Genomic DNA, 15,864 nt, shown 5'->3' with positions numbered 1-15,864 from the left:
GAAAAATGGGTAGCAAGAAGTGTAGTGACTCAAGTGTGCATACAAACAAATGAGCTCTATATGCATATGCCTTACATAAATTGGACCAATCCTATCAAAAGTAGATAGAATCTTAGTGCTTAAAACCTTATATAGTTATGGGTCCTCCTATCTAGCTTTGGGATATATTATAATTTACATGGGGGTGAGCCCTTAACTCTAGAATAATATTATGAAAATAATAACACGACCCAAAATTATTATACAATACAAATAATAGTGGTTAAAATAATATAATGAAATCAAAAAGTTATAATCATTTCAAAATTGATTCCAACACATTATCCTTCCTCTTGACTTTGCATCCTTCTTTGCTAATTCAGGTTAACATCACCCCTCCTAGACTAGTACCAATCCCTTGGCACTCAATATCATAGGTAGCATGCTTCAACTTGCACCAAAGACATGAAATGCTTGCGACATTAGATGTTTTCCTTAGAGGATTGGTGGTATTTGTTGTGATGAAGAATGTTCTTAGTCACTAGGGGAGATTTGAGGTCTCGAAAATGCCTTGTAAGAGATCTTACATAGAGAAAAAAATTAAAGAAATAAAAATTATTTAAAAATTTTAACTTTTTATATCTTGATAAATAAACATATCTAAAATTATTAAAAGATCATTATCATAATATTCTCTTACCTTGCATCAAACCTAGACATGTAAGTTACCATGAAGATGATGATAATTGACTTAATGAAGTTCCTATCTTGCCTTGATATAAGTGAAAGAGAATTTCAATTTCAAAATTTTTGACATTCGGTTATCTCACTCCATCCTCATTCTCTCTTTTCCTTCTTCTTCTCCTTATTAGTTACTCATTTTTCTACTTTTTTGAATTCACATAGTATTCCAACTGAAAGTTGCAAATCACATCTTTAGTTATGAATCAATAATCCAATGATCCTTGTAACACTAGTAAAAGAGCTCTCTATCATCTTCATATTGAGCTAGATTGTGAGTATGAACCAATTAAGAAAAGAACAAAACAATACACTATTACAAAGTCTATGAAACATATGTTTGGATTTGAAGGAAAGAAAAATGTCGATCTTTGGCTAGATGAATGATTATACCTTAGAGATCCTATCAAAATAGTACTTCTTTTTATAATAGCTCTTTACTAATGCAGTTTATTGGTGATGGTTATAATGGAGTTTTAGGCTATACACTTAATCTTATTGAGAGATGAATGTTCTTAGATTAGAAAATCAATTGTTAACAAAACATAGAGATAAGTTGTTGCAAAAACTACAGGATTGTTAACAAAAGAGTCATTCATTGGAGAAATGCATCAAAGCATCTTAACAAAAAACAAACTATTTTAAGCCTTCAAAATTGATAAAGAGCTCTCGAGAATATTAAGCATATCAAATGAGGAGGAGATGGCTGTCATAAAATATTTATTTTTTCTTGTGTTTCTCTTTTTATGTGAAACACAAAATTCTTTGCTTGACTTGTTCTCATATTGCTCTATTTTTACATTCCATATGTTTGCTAGTCAGTGTTTGATGGCTATTAAATGAAACACGATTTTAAGAGCTTTTTTTTTTCATGGTAACATTTCCACATATTATACATCATGTTGCAAATGTATGGTTCATAATCGTATTTTCCCGTCTTTTTCTTGTGTTTGTTTTTGTTGACTTATGCCTAGAACTAAAGCTATTGCAAGGAAGTAGAAGATTGATCCTAGTAACGTTTTTGAGAAGATCCATCAATCCTCTAAGCCATCCAAGCCACCAAAAAAGCATAAAAGGAGATTTGCACAGTGTGTGAGATATCTTAGGGAGATCAACAAGGAAATGAAAGATCTTGATAATGCAGCTTCAAAGTTTCCATTTGAAAGGGTGGCCAGGGCGATATGTGATAGACATAGTCTTAATAGTTATAGGTAGACAAGGAGTATTCTTACTTGCATCCAAGAGGCTACGTAGGATTTATTAATTAAAATTTTTAGGATGCATACATTTGTGTTGTCATGCACATGGGGTGACACTTATGGACAAGGATATGATTATCCTAAGCAGATTGAAGTATAGATTTCCCAAGGTTTTAGAGCCAGTTCCTCTTACAAATGAGAAGACATACAATATTCTTAATGTGTCACCATGCAGGAAGAAGGAGGACATAGGTCCTAAACTAGAGGATATCACATATGAGATCCAATATGGCATGAGAAGAAGAAAAATGTTATAGAGGAATAAGTAGAGAAATGGAGGGAGCATAAGAGGAAAAAAGCATAAGAAAAAGAAGCAGAGGAACTAGGGCCACTAGAAGATGAGCTTTTTGGCATACTTGATTGTGTTAACCTAATGGGTTTCAATATATATTACTTCTTGCCTGGTGACATAGGCAAGAGAAATGATATTGTGTTTTTGGACTCAAAATGTATGAGGTCCTCAATGATAAAAAGAGAGAAGTAAGTGATTTGATTCTTCTTATAGGATTGAGGTATAACATATCTAAAATTGTTTGTTATTAAGAATGATATTTTTCTAACAATAATTTTTTAAAAATATACTCACTATCTTACTACTTTTACTAGATGCATGATGCATAAACTCCCTTTTGATATACATCCAAAAGTTGAGATTCTTGATCCTTTAATCTCCCATTATATGAAGTTAAGCGAGCTTGCAACAAATGCATTTGACCATTGTCTCAATAGAATTGATCTTGATATGCTGGAGCTTGTTATGATTTCATACCATGAAAAGGAAGTTAATTGGTATTTTTTTCTAAGAAGAGTTTATTGTATTAGATTATTTACATATGATTATTTTCACATCTCATTGGAGTCAAATTGCCATAGATTGTGTAGATAAGTAGTGTTTTTAAATCAATTCTTTGAAAGAAATACATAAAAATATTAAGATGTAAGTTGAATAATTCTAAGGCTCCTTGATCATTTGAACTTTTATTTGTTATAAGTACTCTAAATTTTGCTACTTTTTTGATATGTGGCAGCAAAAAGATTGATTAAAGTGTTATAAAAAAAGCCTCATATGCCTTCGAATCTCCTTGGATAGATGGAGCATAAACAAGTAGTGGTAAGGCTTTTATCAAATACATCAAGATACTTGATTCCATAAACTACCATAAATACGTTTTATACTTTTGATTTCTATTGTTGTTTATAGAGCCTTCATCAAGATAATAAACATTCTTGTGGTTAGAGAGTAATTGTTAATTCCAAGAGATTGATCAAATTTATTTATATTAATGATGATAAATTTATAAGGATAATATAAAAGATGTTTAAATTTAAGATATTGTTTCACTCAAAAGACAGTCTATTGCAAAACAACATTGAACTAACATTCATTTCTTTAAAAAATGTGACAAATTTTTAATTATTATTACAATAGTGAGCATATTTTGTAGTGTACATGATGATCTAATTGTAATAGTGTCCTTATTGAGCCAAATGTCAAGATCCACTATAGGATCTTTGCTAAAAACTTTAAGATTCTGATCCAAAGCAACTAGACTATCACCAATATAACACCATCTCCTGTAGTAAAAGCTAAGGATGAAATTTTGAGTGGCAACAAGCATGTATTTGTGCAAGCAACACAATCTTGATCTATCTTACAAGTTACAGTGCCTTTTATCTTAGTATCCCACCAATCATCAACAAATTGTAAGATATGATATGCTAGGACATCATGGCCTTTGATCTTCTTATCGTAGCATTGGAAAAGAAATCGGTAAACACATTAATAGGTATAAACAAAGTAATCTTGCTTAGTCTACTTGAGGTATTAGGTTTTAATGTTCTTTATATCTTAGAAAAGATTTTACATTTGTAGCTCTCACTAGTGGCTAGACTTGGTAAAGACCACTCAAGGCTTGTAAAATTAGGCAAAAGAAGTAGGTATATTTGCTCACTATTGCCCATTATCTATAGGGATAATATAATAATGGTCATTAAAAGAATACTTGATTCTCTACAAGCTGTGTTTTTCTCTTGCATTTGTACATTTTTTCTCCAAGCAAACCATACATACCATCAATAATAACAAAAATAGACTTGATGGGCTGCCATTCCTCAAGATTAGAAGGATATATATCTACAAATAAAAACAAAATTTGTCATAATAAAACCTAATACCAAGTTTGATAGAAAAAAAAAACATTGAGAATAAAATACTTAAATTTTGATCTATGCAATGGAAGACTTGAAGCTCTAGATTCCAAATACAACTCCCTATACATAAATACATATTATACTAAAATCTCTTTTATGATATTCTTGTTTGCTCCAAGTATGAAATCTTTGATCCTACTCTTCTAAGTAATGATGAAAGAGCTCTTCTATCTTTGTCTTTTCCTATGTTTTGCTTGTTGCATGGTGATCCAAGTACCTTTGCTAATAATGGTAGGAATCCATCTTCTATGTATTTGGAATGAATTAAACACAGATATGGATGTGACTTCACACCTTTGATACCTTATTGAAGCTCGAATTTTTATATCCATAGCAAAGAGAGGGGAGAGAAACAAACAAGCTACCACCAAGAAAGGAAAGAGACGAGAATAATAAAAAAAGAGAGGAAAAAAAGATGAACACTAAGATTTTTGGTAATTTGAATTGGCCAATTTTTTGTCATTAATGTAAATTGGCCAAGACCTTATGTCATAATATAAACAATGTCATAATTACAATTACGAGTTGATGAAAATAGATATTCATAATAAAACTTTGTAGTAATATTGTATCCCCTATTTATAAGTTGATTAAAAAAATATAAAATAAAACTTTGAATACAAAAACTTTGCTCTCATTGGTCTAGAGCACTCTCTCTCTACATCCTAAAAGGCATGTTTAAGATATCAAAACTCTCCTAGTATACTTATTAGTTGGTAGTTGAAGTAGTGAACTTCATTTATTATTTTATGCACACTTGACTAAATGTTCTTATGGTTAGATAAATCTTGAATGGACATGGGGATGTACAATGTAGAAAGTGGCATATTCATTGTTAATAGATAGGTGATACTGTGAGTGTTTTTGTAAGCTTTTGCACCTACAATGGAAAACTCCATAGACATTCTCTTCTTAAGGGGAAGTGCTAGGTGCTATTTTTAGTATACAAGATATTGTAAGAGAATAAAAGTGCCTAAAGGCCTAAGCCAATATTTAGCCTATTAGGGTTAAGAATAAAAGGCGAAGTTGTAACAGCCTAGCATCTTTTTGCCCTTTTGCAGCATTACATATTTGAGGTCTCAACCTCCCACTATCTAAGAGGGTGCATACTCTTGGCCACCATAGCTTGGGGTGCATACCATGCTACAACCTCTTATCATTTGATTCTTAGTCAACAATGCTAAATATCATTTCATGCCTAGCCACCTTGGCTATGGTTTCTTGGTTAAATAGTCTATTTCTTTGTATTTTCAATATAATGGCTTCCTGTGGGAATTAGCTTCTTTACATTATTATTAGAGCACATATTTGATCCAATGGGAAGGTCATTTTCATGGTGAATCTGGTTACAAGTTTTAGGCATAGAGTAATTGGAGGACAATAATTAGTGTCACAGGATTTGAGATAGTTAAAATTGCAACTAGTTAAGGTGTCTGTAGTAAGTCCGGACTAGATTTGATGGCCTTGATGAATGTCTGAAGAAATAATGGTGGATTCATGGTCATTTTGGTGGTTTTGGTCAAATTGGGGCCATTTTGAAGGATCATACACTTAACTGAAGCCTAAATAGGGTTTAGAAGGATTAAACCGTGGTTACTTTTTGGAGAAAGCTTCTCTTCCCTCTTTCCAAGCTTGTTGCTAAAAACTCACATGGAGTTCTCTTCTTATTTCTCTCTACCATGGCCATATCTCTTCATGCAACCTATAGAGGATGATTCCTGATACCTTGGGTAGCCTATTGACTACCTATTTACTTGATCTTCATCAAGTTTCTAATCATGTGATGCAAGTGTTTGGCACTTTGCGCTGATTTTTTCCAGCATCCATTTGTCTTGGAAATCATCATTCTTCTCCATTACCGAGCTTCCCCTTTGTTTTTTGGATCATTGGCAGCCCTAACATGAAGTATTTACCCTCTATTGCTTGATCTTTCACTCTCGTTTAGCCTTGAAGCTTCCTTCACAACCCTAGCTATGGCTGAAAATGGACAGCATGAAGATTTCAATAATTTCTTGAAGTTTTGAGTCAATCTTGGTCTATTTTAGATTCAGTGGAAAGCAAGCATCTACAAATGACATTGGGCAAACATTGGAGCTTCCAAACAAGATTGAAGCATTTTTCTTATCTCAGATTAGGGCAAAATAGCGCAGCCATCAATCTTCATCAAATTTTGCTTCCTTGAGGCTTCAATTTATGGGGCTTTTGTTGTCTTCAACCTCGGGAAGATTCAATTGAAGGTATTCCATCAAGATTGGGCTTATATTGAAGAATTTCTTCAAGATTGAATGCATTTTCAACCTCGTGAACATGGCAACATCTAAAAATTCTTGGAATCCTTGATTCCAACAAGAATTTATACTCTTCAAAGCTCAAAGGATCTTCTCCAACAAGCCATTGCACACTTCTATCATGTCATTGGATTTTCTTGAAATATTGGAGCAATATTATTGATCAAGAGCTGAAAATTATATGGGAGCAATCATATTGGACAAAGCTTTCTTGAATCCGGCCTTATGGTCTTCAGTCTTGATCCATGGATGGTGGCTTATGCTGAATATTGATTGGTTGGATTCATCTACTACTCTTCATCAATATTAAAGAGATAATTCTATTGCTTTCAGCTTAATCTCTCTTTTCATCCAATTGTTGATAAGAGAGATTGAGTGTAATAGATCCTCTTAATTCCCATTGAAGGGCATGTAGAATTTGGCCTAGGACTGATTATGATTTCTTGATGAATTTCTTTCCTGCCCATTCAAATGTTGATGCTCAATTGATTGCATAAATGCTACTCAATTACCTACTTAACTTGGATTTCTGTTGGATGATTGAACATTGATACTATAGGACTAAAATAATGATGAAAATGATAAGTGAAAATATTATAAAAGCAATGAGTCACTACAAAAAGGTAATGCCCTATCCATACCCTTTTCAATTCAGTCATTTTCCAATACTCACTTGCATTTCATTGAAGAATTTAAAGGTTTTTTCAATCAATGCATAGCATCCTTGCTCGATTAGCCATTAGAATGTACTTGCCATGTTGATTCCCATGAGGAAAAGTGGATGCCAGGTGAGTTAGGAAGACAAAAGAGGGGCGACCCTCCTTTCTTGATTATGACCTTGAAGGGGTGCACAACCTGGCTTGAGGAGGAACTTTGCATACCCCTCAAGTCTCGAAGCCCATGGAAATTTCAAATTTAGGTGTAGGTACATTTCCCCTTGTCAGATTTTGGTAGTAGTATAGTAGTGATTAGCCCTATTCAGGGTACCATAGGTGGTTGAAGGTTCCATTGGAACAAGATTGGAAGAGGTACAGGGCATCTCCTATTTTTAGGATACCTACAGGTGGTGGTCACAGTTTTATAGGTCTTATAGTAGGTACCTACCAATCTACATATTATCATTGAGCCCTATAGGTGCCCCATAATCCTATTCAGGTTGCTACAAAGGTTTACAAGGGATTTTTCCACTCAAGGTACTCCCGCACAGGGTTAAATAGGGTACTTATAGGTGGTAGACAGGGTGCAAAAAGCTTTTGTTCAGACATGAATATTCAATTACAAGAAATTATGTCATGATCCAAACTAAGAATTTGATGGCTCCATTTGAAGAGGGGATCCTAAGCTTTGATTTGAATAAAATTTTTTGGTAATCTAATATCGGGAGCTCAAGTTATTGCTGATTTTCTGTCGCTAGGTAGTGTGAGACAACACCTAGACAATATATAGGGGGATACTCTTTGTCATTGTTTCATCCAAACTTTCCAACCCAAATCCATATATTTTGAATATTATATCCCCATATATTAAGCTTCTCATAGAGCTTTTAAGCATTGGGATTGGTGCTATATTCTGAGAGAAATAGGGGATTTATTGACAAACTATCTACTATTACAACACTATCTCATAATGGCTAGGAATAAGAAGAAAGACCCCATTATTGAAGCATTGAATGATGGTGTTAGGAACTTTCAAGAGGATCAAAATTACAAAAATGAAGCCCATAAAATTGAACAAATAGATGAATATTTAAGCATTGGGATTGCTTACAGCACACACCAAGGAAGGAATGACACATATGAAGTGCATACAGTGAATGATTACCTTTTACTTTCAAAAGAGTTGGGACATGCGAATGAAGGCATTCCTAAGGAATTGAAGACTTTGAATGAAGGCTTAATACATATGAATCAAGGTTTGTTGCAAGGGATGGCACAAGTAAACAAGGGAATATCTGATCTGTAGCAAAGTAACAAATCTTTATTCCAAGAACTCATTTCAGCCATAAAGGAAATTTTGAGCAAGCCACAAAGGGAACCTCCAACTATTGAAGATCCACATATAACTCCTCTTATTGGCAATCCCACCCATCCAAACAAAGAAATTTCTCAATTGGTTACGCATACTTTTGAAAGGGAAGAACCATTTAGAGTGAGGGGCAACCATCATCCTTCACAAATCCATGGTATTCATACCCTAAGGCCTCAATTTTTCAGCCCAAAAGATAGTCATAGACATGAAGGGGAATAATACAAGAATTGATGGGATGATGATTATCATGGATGCAACCCCTTCTATAAGTATTTTTACTATCAGCCCTTAAATGCACAAAAAGGAAATGCAATCAACAATCAAGTTCATGAAGGTGGGAGATATGATGAGAGAAGATCAGCCCATGATATTTCAAACAAAGAGCATGTTTCAAATGGTCAACCCTCATCCCATGGTTTTCGGCCACCTACTTTTAGGAAAAACTCTTGGAACAAAGAGTCATGGAAGCAACATACTTATGGGCAGCCATCTTACAATGAAAAGGAGTATAAAGAAAAGATCAATATCACTAATTTCAAAGGGAATGACACTTCACCTTCAGAATGGGACAAGTGGATTAATAAGCTTAAATTATACTTCACCCTTTATCCTAAAAGTGAAGAAACCAATATTTATTTCGCGGCTCTTCATCTTGAAGGTTACACCCATACTTGGTGGTGTTATATGCACAAGATTGGGCAAAACTTTCTTAATTGGGAGAAGTTCAAGCAAGTATTTTTGGTTTTCCTTTGGAAAAAAAAAGGCTCCAAAGAAGATGGTATGCATGTGCTCAAAGAGGAATGTTTGTTAGAGACTATTCCAACACCTACTTGAATCTCTCAATGTATGTTGAAGGCATTTTAGATTTTGCTAAGATGAATAAATACATTTTTGATCTTGACCTGGCCCTATCATCGGAGGCAGGAGCTCAACAACCAAAAATGTTACATGAGGCCATACAATTGGTTGAAAGATATTCCTTGAATTACAAGAGAGATGCATGAAATTTCCAATAAAGGACTTAGGGTAATAATATTTCCAATCAACCTACAAAGTATGGGCAAGTTTTCAGCCAATTAAGAGACTCTTTTAAGCAAGAAAACAGGGGTTATAACAATCAAAACAATTATAACAGCAAAGTGCCAACTTTTCCCACTGTTTATGCCTCTAAATAGGTGGAAATTATGCACAAAAATAGGGGTAAAATTTCAAAAATGTGACTGAGACAAGAGGTAAATTTTCAAGAGCTAAAAATGCTCCTAAACTGTCTCAAAATAGTTCTAACAGCAACTTCCTTCCTCATGACAAGCTTAGAGAAATGCATACCAAAGGATTGTGCTTCAAATGTGAAGAGAAGTGGTCACAAGATCATAAGATGAAGTGTAAAGATAAGAATTTAAAAATCAATTTAGTGATCACTCAAGATGTGAAAGTTGAAGAAGAAGAAGATCAAGAGGAAAATTTACTACATGTTGATGCTTATCCAATGGTCGAAGAGATTCACGAAGAAGAGGATGCCACTAATGAAGGATTCTATGATCCCATGGATGGATTTCCATTTGATACGGGTGGCACTCATGATTATCATGCTTCCTTGTGTACCATTTCACATGATGCATGGACCGGTTGCAAAGGGAAAAGTACACTTAGACTCAAAGGTATTATTAATGGCAAGGTTGTACATTTTTGAGTGGATACAAGTAGCACTCATAGCTTTGTCAAATACCAAATGTTTGAATGGGCTAAAGTTGCTACCCATTGATATGGATTCCTCCTTGCAAATACAAGTTGCCAATGATGCATATGAGCCTAGTAAAGAAGTGTGTCCATGTACTTCAATTGAGCTATCGCCCTTTTGCACAATACAAGTGCACTTGACTTGATCACTTTGGATATGGGGTCTATTGACATTGTTATTGGATGTAATTGGCTGAAGACACTTGGAAAATTCACTTTAGAATTAGAGAAAATGCAAATGGAATTTGATTAGCAATAAGGAGAGCACATAGAATTGAAAGGCATAGACCACAAACATATACAACTCATCTTTTTGCAAAAAGAAATCAATGCCAAATCATGCATCTTCACTCTTTTGCTTGCGAAAGTAGATGAAGAGCAATCATCACATTAGCCATCTTCTTCTACAAAGAAAAGGGATCCAAGATTGGAAGAGCTATTGAAGAAATATAAGGATTTATTTCAGTCACCATCATCTTTACCTCCAAAGCGAGAGGTTGATCATCTTATTGATTTGTTGCCCAATAGAAAGCCCTTCAACAAACCTCCCTATCACTTATCCAAGTTTAAGAAGGAAGAAGTGGAGTGACAAGTCAAAGAATTGTTGCAAATGGGTCTAATTCAATAAAGTCAATCACCATTTGCCTCTTTCGCACGCTCTTAGTCAAGAAGAAGGATGGATCATTTCGTATGTGAATTGATTATCGGGATTTGAACAAGTCAACAACTAAGAATATGTATACTATTCCTTGAATTGATGATATTTTGGATGAGATTAAAGATGCAAAGGTCTTCACCAAAATAGATCTTTGATCGAGTTATCATCAAATTCAAATGAAGGAAGGAGATGAGTTCAAAATAGCTTTTAGGACTGAAAGAGGGTTATACCACTTCTTGTTATGCCGTTTGGACTTTCCAATGCACCAACTACTCCCCTCATGAATAAAATAAATAAAATATTACAACCATTCTTATTCAAAACATTCATTGTTTTCTTTGATGATATCCTTATCTATAGAAAATCCAAGGATGGGCATTTGAAGCATATACGAGAGGTTCTATGACACACATTACGAAGAGACACACTCTTTGCCAAGATGAAAAAGTGTTATTTCATGAAAGATAAAGCTGAATACTTAGGTCATGTTGTGGGAGAGAAAGGCATTAGAGTGGATCCAACAGGGTGAAATGTGTTAAACAATGGCTTACTCCTATGAATGCAATCTCTTTGAGAGTGTTCCTTGGGTTATCATCCTTCTATATGAGGTTTATCAAGAATTATGCTCATGTGGTGGTTCCATTGATGGATAGGGTCAAAAGAAGGCTTTATTTTGGGACTCCATCACCAATCAAAGTTTCAATGAGCTAAAATATCTCTCAATTTTAGCACCTATCCTTGTATGCTCAGTTTTCTTTGAGGAGTTTATTATATGTGTGAATGCTAGCGGAAGAGGAATTGGGGCCAAGACCATGGAGTCATAGTTTATAAAAGCCAAAAGCTTGATGACAAGGAGCGTCAATCACATGTTTATGAGCAAGAGATGCTAGTAATATTGCATGCTATTAAAAAGTGGCATCATTACATCTATGGGAGCCATTTCAAGGTAAAAAATAATCATCCCGTGTTGAAATACTTCCTTGTACAACCAAATTTGTCTCCCAAGCAATGAAGATGGTTAGCTACTCTTTGAAGATATGAGTTTGAGATATCTTATATGTCTAGAAAAGACAATGTGGTATCTTAAAGACAATGTGGTAGCGGATGCCTTATCAAGAATGTGGGCATGTTCTATCTCTACCATTTCAACCATGCATAAAGATTGGATCCATGACATTCAGAAGAGTATTTGCTTGATGAGCAAGCTGCCAAAATGATGAAGGAAATTTAGCAAGGCAAAGGAGAAGAGTACCCAAATTATAAGTGGCATAATGGCCTTTTATGGTATCAAGGATGGGTTTTCTTGAATCCTCAATCATCTTTCAAAAAGGCTGCATTTTGCAAGAGATGCACTCTTCACCTTTAACGAGACATCATGATAGTTTAAAAAATTTGATAATATCCATAAGAGCTTTTATTGGAAAGGGATTTGGAGAGATGTTAAAGACTATGTCATGAGTTGTCTTCTGTGTCAACAAAATAAGGATTCCACACTTCTACCTAGTGGTTTGCTTCAGCCACTACCTATTCCTCATGGAAAGTGGACTAATATTAGCATAGATTTCATAATGGGATTTCCTACAATAAAGCATGGGTGGAATAGCATTTATGTGGTGGTAGACCGATTGACTAAATTAGCCCATTTCATTCCAACAAAGGCTCAATTTACAATAAAGCAAGTAGATGATCAATTTATGGAATGCATCTTTAAGCTTCATGGAATGCTATATGTTATGATAAGTGAGAAAAAGGTCATAGTTGTTCCTGATAATGTGAGTGATGAAGCAGCTTCACAATTCATAGGCAATCCTTGGACTGTATATGGTTTACTTGAAACCTTGGCTATTCCAAAGGGTGAATATATTGTACAAACAGCTGCTGGATCTGTTCTTGCCAGGTTCCCCCCTCCCCCCCTCTCTGTGTGTGTGTGTGTGTGTGTGTGTGTGTGCACGCGCGCATGTGTCCCCCGCTGAAATTATTCATTCATTCACATAAGACATAAACACATGTGAACACATGTTCACATGTTAAAACTTGCATGCATATTACACATACATAGGCACATCAATCATTCATACATACATGTATGAACACACATAGTAGTAAGTTGGTTTCAAATCCTTATGTAGAAATTAGTAGCCCAGCATATGAACTTTAGCTTCCTTACCATGCACTCCTAAAACTACCTTACAAAAGATTTTGTAGTGGACAAGTCTTTATACGAGTTTTTATAAGGATAACAAAAATGAATTGACTAGTTTATGGTCAGTGCTAAGTAAGGAAAAGTGTTAGGAATCATCATGATAATAAAAAGTGAATTGACTAGCTTATGGTTGGTGGTAAGTGAGGGAAAGTGCTAGAAATCATGGATTGCACGTACATGGGTTAAGCTATAGACATTAGTTCTACGTATACAATAAGAAGATATGCTTTAAATTTAATTGAATAACTATTTTTTTCTTGTTTGTAGACAATTGATACAATTTGCAAAACATCAAGGTGTGAAAACCATCAACATAGTTCAACAGGATGAATTGAAAGACGAACTTCAGGCTCTGGGAGCTGATGAAGTGATCAACTCAAGTACTGAAGGTGTTATGTACTACCTTAACTATAGATATCTCATGATTTAACTCTTACTTTCATATACCCTTAACATACGCGATACTCCTAAATATGTTATATTAGATGTCATACAAAAAGTCAAAGATATTACGAGAGGGGAATTGGCATTTGGAGGGCTTGATGCAGTTGGTGGCGATCTTACTAAGGTTCTCTCTCTCTCTCTCTCTCTCTCTCTCTCTCTCTCTCTCGTATAACCTGGGATTATTCCCACCATGCCAAAAATCCTCTCATTGGTAAAAAAGAGCACTTATGTCATTTAGTATATATGTGTTGGAAAGTGCACTTTTGACACTAGATTTTCGAAGTACATGAGTGTAGTGCTCGATTTTTCTCATTTTGCATGTGACACGTTTCTAAGTTACAAATATACAAATGAGCTTTATAATGCATTAGGATTCTAAAATCATAGCCACTTTTCTTTCTTGAATTTGGAGCATGTGCATACAAAACCTACACTTATTATCCTTTTATAGCTAATTTGCTCCATATGTAATAGCTCTTTAACTTCATTGTAGCTATCAACATGGTTAACTTTGAATATATATTGTATTACACAAGCTTTCATATTTCAAAACAAAGACTTCTTGTGTACATAAAAGTGTAACTGAATATACATATCATATGGCCAGTAAATGCTAATATTAGTTGAGCATAACATGTCTACATGCGTATGGTAAGCATGAAATTTAGCAATTGTTTGGATGTTTATATGTATAGTCCATTAAAGTTTCCAAATAGGTAGTTAGACTGACAAATGCACAGTGACTTGTAGGTTGTGTCTGCATGCATAAAAGACGGTGGCCAAGTTCTTGTGAATGGAAGCCTCTCAGGATTTGATTATTATAGTCAAACCCTTCTTGATTTAAAAAGGAAGGTCCACATACATTGGTGGACTCTTTATGAGTATGTAAATAATGAGGAGAAGGAACAATTTTTGGCAAAAGAAGTAATGTCACTTTTAGAGAGCAAGATCATAACTCCCCTTGCAGGGAAAAAGTTCAAACTAGAGGACTACAAGGAAGCCATTCATGAATCTATAAAAGAAGCAAGAGGAGGGAAAGTTCTCCTAATCAATTGATTATTCTCTTAAGGTAAATTCTAGTATCTTAGCAATATTCTAGGTGAATGGAAGTCCACCCAACTATCATCTAGATGTTGTAAATAACTTTATTCTGTATTAATACAAAACTCACATCTCTTTTACAACATTCATGAATTGACTTCTCTCTCTCTCATACATGTCCTCTTTTTGCAAACAATAAGTTACACCATAATGATAAGCTCAAGTTTCTCTTTGTAGCCTTGGATTGGCCATTTACAACATGGTCAAGTACAATCTCACTTGCATTTCATGGATTCACATATATCAATGCATTCACATGCATGTGTCTACACATACATGCTACTAGCTCATGAGTGTTGAGGAAATGTTTATATGATAATGTAAGTTTTCCCCTTTGTGTAGATGGTATTGCATCATTATACACTTAACCTAGGAGGCAAAGAAGGTGCCTTTAGCCAAGATTTTTTTTTTTTCATTTTGATCAACATTAAGGATGATGATAGCACATATTAATTTAGAACACATGTGATTTATAGTTATGTTAATTATGTTTATATGAATATTACTACCAATAGAAGGCTGAGAGACTATTTCCAAAGTGTGGATAGACAAGAGTAAGAGTCAACTTATCGAGAGAGAGAGAGAGAGAGAGAGAGAGAGAGAGAGAGAGAGAGAGAGAGAGAGAGAGAGAGAGAGAGAGAGAGAGAGAGAGAGAGAGAGAGAGAGAGAGAGAGAGAGAGAGAGAGAGAGAGAGAGAGAGAGAGAGAGAGAGAGAGAGAGAGAGAGAGAGAGAGAGAGAGAGAGAGAGAGAGAGAGAGAGAGAGAGAGAGAGAGAGGAGAGTAGTTTATTATCATCCACGGAAGGCCAAATTATGACCCATGGGACATTTCTAGATATATGATGATTCTCCTCTCCCATGGTAGGAAAGGGTAGCTACGATGAAAGAATGATCTATGCAGTGTGGTTCTCTCGAAAGCGTAACATGCTGGTGATGAGAGCCCCTAACTTTGATATAGGAGTAGTCGTCAGAAATTGGTGAAGTGGCCCCTATAAAGGGATATCAAAGTCATCCCGTATGTGTGCATATGCTGGGCATGTCATAATCATGTGCTCCTCTGATTCTACACTCTGTAGTCCACACAACTTGCATAACCTCGTCTCTCTTGCCTATCCACTCCATGCACCTGTCTCGATCAATAAAGTGTGTGATCAAGTTCGAAGTCGTGCAATACTCCGTCTAAATACCACTATAAGAGAGAGAGAGAGAGAGAGAG

At 34.9% G+C, this 15,864-nt stretch overlaps 1 protein-coding gene across 1 annotated transcript; it reads left to right on the top strand.

Moving 5' to 3' along the window:
- Window positions 1-12,634: 12,634 nt before the first annotated feature.
- On the top strand, window positions 12,635-14,805 carry LOC148032999 (uncharacterized). The gene is made up of 4 exons (XM_087684217.1): window positions 12,635-12,798; window positions 13,372-13,493; window positions 13,590-13,672; window positions 14,299-14,805. Exons 1-4 carry the CDS (start codon window positions 12,635-12,637, stop codon window positions 14,602-14,604), a joined length of 675 nt encoding a protein of 224 aa, XP_087540343.1. The 3' UTR covers window positions 14,605-14,805.
- Window positions 14,806-15,864: the final 1,059 nt, after the last annotated feature.

Source organism: Lygodium microphyllum, chromosome 8 (genome assembly GCF_053477565.2).
Source record: "Lygodium microphyllum isolate KBCC chromosome 8, Lygodium_microphyllum_v1.1.10, whole genome shotgun sequence".
Classification (NCBI taxonomy): Eukaryota; Viridiplantae; Streptophyta; class Polypodiopsida; order Schizaeales; family Lygodiaceae; genus Lygodium; species Lygodium microphyllum.
Note: the sequence above shows the minus strand (reverse complement) of the source record. Positions and strands in the feature narration are given on the sequence as shown.